Source organism: Pholis gunnellus (genome assembly GCF_910591455.1).
Source record: "Pholis gunnellus genome assembly, chromosome: 8".
NCBI lineage: Eukaryota > Metazoa > Chordata > Actinopteri > Perciformes > Pholidae > Pholis > Pholis gunnellus.
The window spans coordinates 14,673,124-14,685,997 of record NC_136534.1 but is presented as its reverse complement, the minus strand read 5'-3'; the positions used below and the strand labels follow the sequence as shown (position 1 = coordinate 14,685,997).

The 12,874-nt window shown below is 39.4% G+C and overlaps 2 protein-coding genes across 2 annotated transcripts; both read left to right on the top strand.

Annotated features, from left to right (window-relative positions):
- Positions 1–982: 982 nt before the first annotated feature.
- smpd5 (sphingomyelin phosphodiesterase 5) lies at positions 983–5,133 on the top strand. The gene is made up of 8 exons (XM_079164363.1): positions 983–1,161; positions 2,150–3,390; positions 3,551–3,626; positions 3,716–3,856; positions 3,942–4,031; positions 4,131–4,194; positions 4,316–4,475; positions 4,720–5,133. Exons 2-8 carry the CDS (start codon positions 2,269–2,271, stop codon positions 4,816–4,818), a joined length of 1,752 nt encoding a protein of 583 aa, XP_079020489.1. The 5' UTR covers positions 983–1,161; positions 2,150–2,268; the 3' UTR covers positions 4,819–5,133.
- Positions 5,134–5,376: 243 nt separating this feature from the next.
- malsu1 (mitochondrial assembly of ribosomal large subunit 1) lies at positions 5,377–7,572 on the top strand. Its single transcript, XM_079165584.1, has 4 exons — positions 5,377–5,727; positions 6,360–6,535; positions 6,625–6,706; positions 6,828–7,572. The coding sequence occupies exons 1-4, from the start codon at positions 5,427–5,429 to the stop codon at positions 6,980–6,982; spliced, it is 714 nt and encodes a 237-aa protein (XP_079021710.1). The 5' UTR covers positions 5,377–5,426; the 3' UTR covers positions 6,983–7,572.
- Positions 7,573–12,874: the final 5,302 nt, after the last annotated feature.

The window sequence follows — 12,874 nt, the reverse complement described above, 5'->3', positions numbered from 1 at the left end:
GATTACCAGTCACTTTGTCATGTATGTTACTATAATTCTATGTCCTGCTGTGAATGTTTGTGCTTGTGTGTGCAAATGTGTGTATTTTATGGCTTCGTGTTCTAGGTGCAGCTCCCTGATGAGTGATTGAGGGCATCTGGATGAAGGTGTGGTTTGACCTATATAAGCGCCTCCTTGCTCCGCCCTCGCTCTCTCACCTTCCTGGCACCAGACCCTGGTCTTCAGTTGGATTTGCACTTTACGTTTGTTTCGTGTCCTGTAATAAACTGTCACCCTTGGTTTTTGGATCTAACTTGGTGTTGTCTCCCTCCTTATGTTGCGACTTCCGAGCCGGTCGTAACATGTATCTTTACATATCAGTAATCATTTCATAATAATTTTAAGTTACAAAGTGCTTTGAACAAAGCAGCAAATTAAAATCAAGTCTAATCAAATGTGGAACTGAAAATTAACATTCACTAGATCAGAATGAAATACATTATTCACAGTAATATATGATAAAAAAGAGACAATTCAAGTAAAATCAGGTAATCAAATACTCAGGATATTTTCTCTTATGATGTATTTATTTAACGAGGCTAAAACAAGTATAGAGTTATATCACTTGAGGGACTAAACGCTTTCATCAGGAGTTCGCTATGGGCCTTCCTATTTACTTGTTCCAGCAGGTGAAATAATCCTCGGAAGGCTACTTGTACATGGTACAACACTAATAGCTTGCTTCACAGAATACTTCATTCACAAAGTCCCTGTGGGTTATTGCCAAGAAATGCTTGCAGCCGTGGTGGCTGCACATTCAAACTGTCCAGAAGTCACTGCGTACTTATCTGGCAGTGTTAGAATCAAAACGTTCCTGTCGCTAGGTGACAGTATGCTTACTAACCTGTCACAAGTCGCCTCAGGTGAGGTCACGTGCCGGACGAGCCCGACACCACGACAACACCATTGGGGCGTGGCTTAATAAAGCTTGTGTGATGAGCCGCAGAGAGCAGAGTGGGTTTACTATCAAGGGGACTATGTAACCTAACTAAAGATGTTGTTTTAACGTTGGGAAATGATAATTTAAACACGTGACAACCTAATAAATTAATGTAGAAAAATACATTAAAAACGTGTGTTGCTCGGGTTCATCAGACGGACTGTCCCAGTTTCCGTGCTAAGGTAAGACCATCTGGGCTGTTAGCCGATTGTTTTAAGCTAGCTTAAGTTACGCAACGGGACAGGTTACATCTTTCATTTGTGAGACTTACATATCGTAGACTAACGTTATATTAAGCATGTATTAAATGTAAGGTGTCCTAGCCATGTGCTATAATGATACGGCAACGTTGTACGGGTATACACACAAACGTTTATGCAGATAGGAAAGTCTTTCTGAACCGTTTTCCAAGTGAAGCTGTTAGCATAGCTTACCTATACACAGGCGATCCGAGTACCATAGCTGAGACCCACCTACCTGTATGAGTCTATACAGTCGATGGTGTCAACTGACGAGGCATCACTTGACTATCACTTGAATGCATCACTACAATTGATGGGAGCCTGCATTGAATGGGGACTTTGTGTGTATAATCAGAGCCCAAAGTCTGCATTGGTAGTGAACGTTAAAGGGCAAATCCACACTAAAACAACGTTTGACATTATGGTCTGATTTTCACTGTAAATGGAATAGTGTCCAGACTTCTTGAAATCATGTCATTATATCACACGTTAATATATTTGATTTGATATTATTTCCCAAATTAAAATGTCGATGTTTTTATGGTTTTAATGCTGACACACCCGATGACATCAGACTGTAATTCATCTGTAAATACTCACAAGGTGTGGTGTTCAGACATGCTCATAATGCCCGTGGTTAGCAACACCACAGATGGTGACACCTTTATTGTGTGCTGTTTTGCACTGTGTTTTTCTCTTTGCCTCCCTAAAAGATGCATTGCACAAGTGTGCAGTAAGCTGGTCTGACTGCATCTGACTGTATTGCATGTCAGTGCAGCTGTCCATTGATTCCCTACGACTGCATGTACGGACATGAAGTCAATGTGAGAAGGCATTTATTCCTGAGTACCCACAATGTAAATGTTCATATGGGTTGTAAGAATAGAGCCATGTCATAACATTGTAAATTCTTTCCCCTGTCTACTAGTGTCCACTGGAGCCCATGAGAGAGACTTGGCACTGGAATGATGCTAAAACGGGAATGAGGCTAGAACGCAAGTCCCGATGTTGCTCATCCTGATTGTTGCTTAGAAAAGGAGCAAAGGCATGGCCCTGCAGGTATCTCCATTTCCTAATGGGTTTGTTGCAGGCATCCATGCTGTGGGATGGGCATTCATCCTGCCTTGCTTCTGGTTTCTTGATCGCCTCGTTGCTTTGTGCAAGTCCATCACCCCGGAGCGAAACCAGCGACTCGAGCAGGGATGCTACCTCCACCCCCTCAAGGTCTTCTTCGGCTTCATTATCTTCTTCATTCTTTTTCTGGCAACAGCCCCTTTGGGCTTCCTGGGATTTATGCTCTGGGCACCTCTCCAGGCTTGCCGCAGGCCCTTTTACTACCATAGAGAGACGCCATCCTCACCAGAGAAGGAGACACACAGGGGCTTTGAGCTGGTAGGAAAGGCATCATTTGGATTTGCCACAGCCAACCTCTGTCTGTTGCCTGACAGCCTGGCTCGTTTCAACAACCTGGGGCACACCCAGCACAGGGCTGCTGTCATTGGTCAGCACATTGTGCAGGGTGTGTGTCGACCCCATATCCGCATCTTTGTTGACTCCCCCAGCAGCTGTGGGACTCTCAGCCCCTCCAACAGCATACTTCCCACCGTTAACTCATCTTCATATGGGGCTACTGATAAACATGCACAGCCCCCGGCGAGCCATCATTCCGATTCAGCTGAAGTGCATGTTTCAATCCCAAAGTCCAATAGTCACGTCGTCTGTGTGCCCTGTGATGACACAGAAGAGCCCTCGACTGACTCACCATCTCCCCTTTTATATACCAATCGCAACTCCAACCAGCAGGGCCGAGCAGGTCACCGGAGTGCTCCCCGAGCTTTGCTCTCGCAGGGTCTCCGCCAACAGGACGATGTGCCCTGGGAAGTGTCGCCATTGTTTCCAGCCAATGTGGACATACTGTGTCTAGAAGAGGTGTTTGATAAGAGGGCGGCCCAGAAGCTCACCCAGGCATTGAAACCCGTGTTTGGACACATACTGTATGACGTTGGCGTGTATGCCTGCCAGCCACCATGTAGGTGTTCCTCTTTCAAGTTCTTCAACAGTGGCCTGTTCTTAGCCAGCCGGTTCCTCGTGCTTGAGGCCCAGTACCACTGCTTTCCCAACAGCCGTGGGGAAGACGCACTAGCTGCCAAGGGCCTCCTTTCTGCTAAGGTGCCTTGCTTAATATCATGTATCAAGCCTCTATCAGTTAATGCAGTTGTCATTTTTTTTTTTTTTTTAGTTGCAGAATCCATATTAATCACTTATGCTTTTGTCACAGTATGAACACAGTAGAAATAGATGTAATGCTTGTTTTGTTTTTTATTTGTAGGTACTAATCGGGCAGAATCAGAAACAGAAGAAAGTGGTTGGCTATTTTAACTGCACACATCTTCACGCACCAGAGGGCAAGTTTAATTTTCAGATTTAGACTCAAAGTTTGGTGTTTTGTAGATTGGATGGTCTGTGATGGCTGGTGTGTGTTTGCTTTAATCAGGGGAAGGGGAAATACGCTGTGAGCAGTTAAACATGGTTACCAAGTGGATTGGTGATTTTCAAGCTGCCAACAAACTGCCCGACGAGGACGTTGCTTTTGATGTGCTCTGTGGAGATTTCAACTTTGACAACTGCTCACCTGGTGTGTCTCTGACAAATTTTCTTTATTTTTTTACTGATAACCAAAACATTTTGTTGTATTTATACATGTTTGTCTGTTTGTCTAGATGACACCCTGGAACAGAATCACTGTCTGTTTGAGGAATATAGAGATCCTTGCAGGGCAGGGCCTGGAAAAGAGAAGCCCTGGGTCATTGGTGCGTACCATTTTAAACCATTAGACTACAGCAAATACTACATGCATACAAGACAAATACTGACAAATCATTTGGTATTTCATTGGTTTGCATCTAAAGGTACTCTGCTGGAGCAGCCCACGTTGTATGAAGATGACATAAACACCCCAGAAAATCTACAAAGGTACACTCCTTTCCATTTTCTCAAACCTCTGCACAGCACAACTACCATGACATGACCAGAACTCCTCACTCACTGTTTATTCACTGAAGCTGATCTCCGTATTCTCTGTGTATCTGTGTAGAACTTTGGAGAGAGAGGATCTGAGAAAGCAGTATGTCTCCCCTCCTGTTCCTGCAGAAGACTGCCCCTTGGATTACCCTGAGACTGGCCAGCCGTGGATTGGACGTCGGATCGACTACATCTTGTACCGCGAAAACTCCATCTCAAAGCACTGCCGAACAGTATGTGTCCTTGTGTGTTTTTACTCTTTCCTCTACCCAGTCTTCTCCCTTTCCTCCATTGCTTCTGTCTTCTTGAAGTTCAAGTTACTTTGAGATGCCACAAATAATTCATGAAAAATGTGCGTATGGCAAAACTACTGACAAGTTAGAGCTTGCAGAAAAGGTCTTCTATAACAGCAGGTTATCCCCTAGTAAACAGCATAACGCATCATAAACAACATGCACTCTCTTTGTCTCCATCCAGGAAGTTGAAGAGGTTTCCTTCATAACCCAGCTGGCTGGCCTTACGGACCATATTCCTGTGGGCTTAAGACTGAATGTTGTTATGGACTCTGCTGATTAATGGCGACTACGGTGAAGGCAGCATCGCTTACAAACAAAGGGAACAAAATATACAAAAAATGGACATTGTTATGATCCATACCATTACAACAATGTTTTGTTGACTTTAATTTGTGGTTTATATGACAATGTGCTGACCAGTTTAATTATGCCTCAGGTGAAATTAATATGGATTTATTGAAACTATTTAATGTTTACAATTTTATATTGAATGCCCAGTTGAGGGCAGAGGTATTGATTTTGTATAAGAACTTATTTTTAGGATTTTTCATTCCAATATCTTTCCTACAGAAATAAATGTAAATAATAAATTGTTCACCGTGTCTCTTGCTTTTTATTGTCCATCAATTAGAAGTTGCGTTATTTGACTATGCCCTTCTGATGTTGTGATGTCGCTACACTTTGTGACCGATAGAGGGTGCTCTCTATTTATTTTAGGTGGGTGACCGACGAAGAAGCTGTACTTACCAATCACAAACCAAGGACAAGAGCCGCTTCCTGTTTGTAGCTTCTGATATGCTCGTGTGCACGGCAGTGCTTGTGATCAGAGACGGTTCAGGAAGTCATAGAGCATCGATGCAGTGATATTGTGATATTGTATCAGTTAAAATGATGAATATTCTCAATCGCTCTAAGAAACTGGTATCATCGGTGTTTAGAAGTAGCGTTTTAATGCAGAAAACATTTGTTTTTAGAAGCGTCTGTTCTCTTCCCAAAGCTCGTTGTCTCAATCTGTGTTTGCCTCAAAGTTTTACGGCAAGTTTATCCTCATGTCGGCACAGTTATCATGTGACGTCATCCACCCATCACATAGAAACACAAAGACTGTATTCAGAGACGCGTGGTGACAACAGTGATGCAGAGAGGAGCACTGGCATGCTTCAGGAGGAAGAGATGGACAGTGACAACAGTAAGTAACTCAAATGGTTAGTGGACTGGTGGATGAACTGATCGATAAAACCGGTTACTCGGCATCTATTCATTTGTTTGGCTGACTAAGCTTTTAAGTTATTTCAAAGGAAAGTGTCAAAGATGAAATGGTTACAGCTTGTTAAATGTGCAGATGTGTTCCTCTTCCTTGTCTTGCATTAAAAAACATTGAATACGAGTTGATACATTTAGCAATTAACTTAATGGATTAGTTTATTGACAGAAAAAAATTAAAAGGCATTTAACCATATATGATAGTAAACTGATTATCTTTGTATTTTGTGCTGTTGGGACAATTTCATTATTTGATTAATGACGACTTCATAGTTTGCAGCAACCTTAAATCTGAATATCATTACAATTAGGGGTGCAACTAACAGTTATTTTAATTATTGATTAATCTGCAGCTTATTTTCCAGAGTAATGTTTCATAATTTTACCAATAATATGTCCTCAAATATTTCAAAGTCCCATCACAGCCTGAGGTGATGTCTTCAAATATATTTCTCTGTTTCAGCACAAATATACCATGCATTGAGTAAAAATGGATACATGGTAACATTCACATCACTTTGATTGTCAGACTAAATGTTTCACGCCTGTTTTCTCTAGGAGCCCCTGAGACTTTCACTCTTGACGTGTTGGTGTCTCTACTGCGTCAGGAAAATGCGGTGGACATCTGTGTGATTAAAGTACCAGAGCAGATCAAATATGCAGAGTACTTCATCGTTGTCGGCGGTGTATCAACGAGACACCTCCGCGCAATGGCACTTTATGCCATCAAAGTGGTAACTGACATTTGTCTTCTCATTGTCAAAGGTAATATGTGCAACCTGCGTTTGTTTTTAAACTCACACAATGGATGATTTTCCTCTAGTACAAGTTTCTGAAGAAAAATGGCGCTCCGAATATCAAGATTGAAGGGAAAGATGCAGAGGACTGGATGTGTATTGACTTTGGTATGTAAAACAGATAGATCTTATCTCCTAATGTCAAAATTAGACTGTTGTTTATACAAACTGATGTTTGTCGCTAGAGTTCCCAGTGGTGTTCACTGTCCTGCTCCTCTCTCTGTCTCAGGGAATATGGTTGTTCACTTCATGCTACCAGAGACCAGAGAAGTGTATGAACTGGAGAAACTCTGGACTCTCCGCACGTATGATGAGCAGCTAAAGAACATGCCCACTGAGACGCTACCAGAAGACTACATATATGATCTTGAAGTCACAAAGTGACAAATCATCTGAGCTGTGTGCACAGAATTAACTACTTCTTTGTGACTTTGTATGCATCCTTTTTTTTGTCACTTAAATTATAAAAAAGCAAATTTTTTTTGTTTGAAATTGAAAGAGATTAAACAGCAATCGAATCACTGCCCCCATCATATTGATTAATCATATACACCTTTCTTTTCACATTATTTAACCATCAGGTGGTATTTGTATAATAACAGTGTATATGTTTGACTGATCTTTGAGGATGCTGGAGAAAATGTATGTTTTAAGTTTAACATATTGTTGTGGTTAAAAAATAAATGATTTGAAACTGTCTAGAACATCCTCTAAATATGTTCTTCTTGTGACAGGGCTTTTTCTCAGAAACATTTACTGAAACTGCAATAGTGAATTTGAAATGTTTATTAAGTACTCATCGCTGTCGTTGCAGTGGAGATAAAGCATGCCCATGAAGAAAATATTGTGAATTGGTATTACAGGCAGGTCGGTCAGCACTTGTACAACACAAAAAGCTTCTGCAGTCATCATACATGCTATGCTGTTCTAAAAAAAATGTACTGCATGTTTTGATTCAATTATAAAACTGGATTTTTCCATCACTGTCTTTCTATAATACACTGATGAATTAGCATTTGAAAATTAAAATGTGTGTTTTTTTTTTAGTGAGCAGATGAGCGTTTTTGTGGAGAATCAGACACACACACACACACGTACAAGCATCCACACACACCAACCACCATTATACCTTTTCACTTCCTAGCAAGTGACCATTCCGGTTCATTGACTTGTTTTAAGTCACGCCGAGTAAGAACATTAGCTAAATGTAAAAACGTAATGAAGCGGGAGATGCCTACACAGAGCCTGATGGGACTTGGTCTTCTTCCTGGTGGTTGTGTTACTTACATGGTCTAAAGAATGACTCACAATAAAAGTGATTCTTAAATAACAGACATTACAGCTTTACCCCCCATCAAAAAAAAAAACTAAAATACAACAATGCGGACATAACTAATCTTTAAAATATGAAATATTTATGGTCTAAAGTCAGACTGTCTAACTATTTCAAATTGGTAATGGTGGCATGTGTGAGATTGTACAAAACCAATCAATGCAATTGTTTAATGACATTCATTTGGTGACCTGTTTGTTTCACAAACTATTAAACCTCTGCTTTCTCGTGGATTAGCAAAATGACACAGAGGGAAAATTGAAACAAGTGAAAGTAAAAGATTAGTTCTGTGTTTTTGTCTCAAAAGTGGCTACTGTGGCTAATGTTATCATTAGACACCCAGCCATCCTACCCACTGTTGTGTAGCCATTAGTGATAAACAGTGTGTTAATATACTCTATAATGGAGGAGATTGAGGGAGATTAGTTATAGAAAACAACAGTAGTTGAGTATCTATCTTGCATTGTATATTTATTGCTGTAAAGCTTTATTTGCAGGTATAATTCCATCAGTGTGTATGTCAACCATATGTTACACAAAATAGAAAATTAATCGGAAACTATTTATTCTTCCCTGGTATGCAATTCCCTGGGAATACATTTACATTTCAGCTTCAACCCTCTGCTATATGCCCACCTACCCTGTTATATTCAGTTATATTCAGTTATACTGCATCTGCTGTATAAAAACAAGTTAATTTTTTAAGTTCTTTCATATGAGTCTGTGTCCTGCAGGTGGGTTGGCACTTGGCTGCAGTATTTCTCAGTGGAAGGTGTTTATGAGGAGAATAGACTGGTGTATTAGAGAGCACATCAACCATATTAGACATGGCACTTAAAGGGCTCTGAGGGCTTTATCCACCTGGCCCTCATTTGTCAGCGAGGTAGCAGGCAAGCTGATGTGACTAAGTATTTAAATCAGGAATGTATTATTGACCTTTCTCCATACAGCACATCCATTATTTCAGAAATAAATGAGGTGAATGATTCTTTATCAATGAAAACACCAGTGAGTTTAAGAAAATGTATCAGAAAACGTAGTGTTGCATATTGTTGTAATTCATTTCTCTACTCCTTAAGCTGCTCGTGATCGAAGGAGTCACTGGAGGAAAGGGAGGAATAATTACCACCAGGACACATCCTTCAGTCTTGACAATGTTTTATTACTTGGCTCTGCAGAAGTATTTGTGTTGACAGATTTGAATTGATGTCAACAGCTTTGGAGGGATACTTTGATTTTTGTTTAAATGATTGTATTAAAATAATAATACGATGAAGGTCTCCAGTACCAGAGGCAGCAAAGCAGCCCCACAACACTATGGATCCTCCACCATGCTTAACTGTTGTTAGGCTCTTCTTTTCCTTAAAAGCTTAATTTGGTCTCAATAAACAAATCTTTGGCGTGCATTGCCAAAAAGCTCTATTTTGGTTTCGTCTTTTATAGTCTTTTTTTCATCAGTGGCGTCTTGCTTGGCCCTTAAAGCCCTTCTTGGTTTAGTGTGCAGCGTATGGTCCGTGTTGAAACTATGACTCCAGATTATTCCTGGTCAACCTTCAGCTGTTTGGATGTTTTACGTGGTGTTTTTACCACAGTTTACACCAACCGTCTCATCGTTATTCCTCTTACCCTCGAGTCCAGGGAGGGTCTTGACAGTTGCATCTTAGCAAAGGTAATAATAATGTTGCGAACTGTTGAAACTATTCAAGGTCAAGGTCTTTGGAGATGGCCCTTTAGTTAAAGTCATGTGGGCACAGACAATTTAATACAAGTGAATCAAATGTATGTCATTTTTTTCACAAATTTGAAGGGTGCCAATACCAGTGTCATGGCAATCTTTCAGGTTTTTATAGTTTTCTTTAGTCCTATTGGTTGGTTTTACAGTTATTGTTTCATCTGCTATTCTGTACTTAACAGGAGAGTGTCCATAGACCAAAGCTGTTTTACTAGATTTGTTTAAATATATATATATATATATATACTGTATATAAGTTATATTTTAGTTTGTATGTAGTTTTCCTGCAAAGACTGTGCTGCCGCTCTGGAATAGAGTTCATATGACTGTCATAGGAAACGACAGCACCAATCTACTGTCAAATTTAACAAGAGTGCTCTTCAAAGAAAATAGTTACCATCAAAGTAATCTTACCATTTAGGGACTGAAAGCTTTTTGTGCCCTCCCTCAACCTGGAATTGGAAATCTATGGGTTTGAGCGATTTACTGCCATTTCTTGTATGATTTGATGCAATTTGGAACTATGCTTCCTGTTTTGGCCAAAATGGTTCAGTTATTGTCTTCATACAACTATGTGTCAGTCAGTAGTGTTTCAAGTGGAGTTATGCCACTGTTTTGCATTCAGGTAGATTACATACATGAGATGCAATGCCATGAGAATGCTAGATTAATAGGTTTATATTCATGAGATTCATTAATGAGTTTGAGACGTATCAATTGCCAATAAGATAACAAGAACTACATCTGCAATTTCTTTAATCCGTTTCCTAACAGGATGATATATTTGAGATTTTTTATCCATACATTAATGTTTTTATTTCCTAATGCAGACCCCTCTGCAATTCTCTAGAAGCTGAAACATTATCTTTCCAAACATATTTCAACTTCATGTGAAAACAACAGACCATCATCGGCCATTTGAAGTTACACATCATCAGTTTTATTGAGACTTGTCATGCTGACTGTGACTCTTAAGTGGACTTTTTAAATTAATCGAGGTCTGTCTCTGCTTGTGCTGCAACTTAAAGAGATATTTTTGAACAGAAGTGAAATTGGCTCTTTAATAAAGGATACTCTTTTCTACCCTTCAAACATGTAACGGCTTCCTAATGTCATTAATGTAGAGACAAAAATGATTACGGATAAAATAACATATAATAACATACATTTTAAATTGATATGAATCAATTATGTGGGCCTCTGAGAGTTTATGCACAGTTAAACTCATTGTTTAATTTGTGGTAATTTAGGAATAATTACATTCTCCAAGCACATGTTGACTTCTGCAGTAAATTTGTAATGCAAAAAGATCATGTACACCTTCAAGTCAAATAATTAACATTTTGATTAATCGTATTCTGTGACATCTTACATGTCAATAATGTAACTGACATTTGTTAACTGCCGTGACTCTCAGGCAGTAAACTAATGAGAGAGTAGATTTTTCTCAGGAGTACGCTAAAAGTGAATGACATGACCCTCCCTCCTTATCCGACACACACAGTATAAAACACAGGCAATGTTGAGAATCTGAAAGAGGAGCTTCGAAACAGCGAGAAAATCAACTACAGCAGAATTTTCAAGGATTACATTATAATGTAAGCATTTTTTTTTATTTTACACATTTTAATTGAAAGACACTTTTTGATTGAATGTCAGTCAGTACGATTGGATCTGGCAGCTTTCATGGTGGAGTATCAATCCAATATGGAGCTTCTACTTCAGATTTTTACATTGTGACATTGTTGATTAATATTTCTTTCTATTATGCATTTTGACTGTGATACAGGATTCGCTTCAGTGCTGTGATGTCGCGGAGTATTCTGGCTCTCTGCCTCTTGGCTTGTATTGACTCTGGCATAAGCGCATATCCAGCCAAGCCTGTCGGTCCCCGGGAAGGCGCACCACCTGAAGAGCTCGCCAAATATTATTCTGCACTAAGACACTACATAAATCTCATTACAAGACAGAGGTTAGTTCATAAATTTCTATAACATACTGTAGGTTCCAATCATTTTTGAAAGCATGTGTAAAGAAGTATTGATATGTTGCTTGGCTCTTTTTTATGCATAGGTATGGGAAAAGAGACATCCCAGATACTGTATTTTCTGATGTGTTTATGAGGGAGAGCACAGAGAGTATTCCAGGATCAAACTACTTCAGGTAAATTATATCAAAAGGCTGCTTTTTATACACTCTGTAATGCTTTTATTTATTTATTTATTACTAATTTATGTTGTCTATGTCAGATAATGCATTGTATTGCATGATAGAACATGTGAGATGAAATACCAGAAAAGTACAAACTTCCGAACAATGTATAGTGTAGTGAAATTCAACAGCCGTGCAATAAATCTATTCCTGTGAAGCTTCAGTTTATGTTCACACTTTCATGTCGATGTCATAAAAGTGTTACATTTTAAGGTTATTGGTGGTTTGGGATTGGATTGGAATATATTTTTATCTTTTAATACACTTTCTTCCTCTTGAATGTGAATAGGAACAGAGAACTTAACATGAAAATATACTAAATACTTAACTTCCTTGTCTTGTAGGTATGATGAGCTGCCACTGTGGTGACGCTGTCATATTAAGGATAACTCTGCCACAAAGCTGCTGCAATGTCTTTAACTGACATAAAATGAACTTGTGCTGCATGCAATAAACAACATTGTGTAATGAAACTACTTTGGTCTGTAATGTTGTCAGTGTTACATTAAAACATGTTATTGACATGTCGACCCATTGTCTCACTCTGGCTCATTTGGCTTGACAAACATCCAGCAGTACTACCCTGCATGTGGAGTAGTACATGTTGAACACAATATATCATGTGTGTCATTCACTGATGGAGTAACAGTGCTCTCTACAGGCATCTAAATATTTTGAGAATTTTTCAAGTTTGGCAAATATCTTATACTTCATGTCTGCTGCTTATGTTCTTTTTGGGGAGAGTTAAATAGAAATTAGCTGTAACTTGAGGGAACCACAGTGTTGCATGTATTGCACTTGTTATATTAAACCAGCTGAGATGTACCTCCATCTTGCCTGAAAACAGATTAACACTTTAATCCAATCAAGTGACCTGAATACATCTAAAGAGAAGCACGCAACCCTGAGAGTTTGGTTAACTCTGTTGTGACACCTGGTCCAAGCTTCATGGCTCTTTGTAACTATGCAAGCGCTGGCTCTCCCAAAGAAGCGTCTGTGT

What these genes read in the sequence shown, in the direction of transcription:
- smpd5 (XM_079164363.1), top strand. Translation starts at nt 2,269, where the DNA reads ATGGCCCTGCAGGTATCTCCATTTCCTAATGGGTTTGTTGCAGGCATC. An exon ending in ACATCTTCACGCACCAGAGG is followed by an intron (nt 3,627 to 3,715) that starts GCAAGTTTAATT and finishes TGCTTTAATCAG; the next exon opens with GGGAAGGGGAAATACGCTGT. An exon ending in TCTCAAAGCACTGCCGAACA is followed by an intron (nt 4,476 to 4,719) that starts GTATGTGTCCTT and finishes GTCTCCATCCAG; the next exon opens with GAAGTTGAAGAGGTTTCCTT.
- malsu1 (XM_079165584.1), top strand. Translation starts at nt 5,427, where the DNA reads ATGATGAATATTCTCAATCGCTCTAAGAAACTGGTATCATCGGTGTTT. An exon ending in AGAGATGGACAGTGACAACA is followed by an intron (nt 5,728 to 6,359) that starts GTAAGTAACTCA and finishes TGTTTTCTCTAG; the next exon opens with GAGCCCCTGAGACTTTCACT. An exon ending in CACTTTATGCCATCAAAGTG is followed by an intron (nt 6,536 to 6,624) that starts GTAACTGACATT and finishes ATTTTCCTCTAG; the next exon opens with TACAAGTTTCTGAAGAAAAA.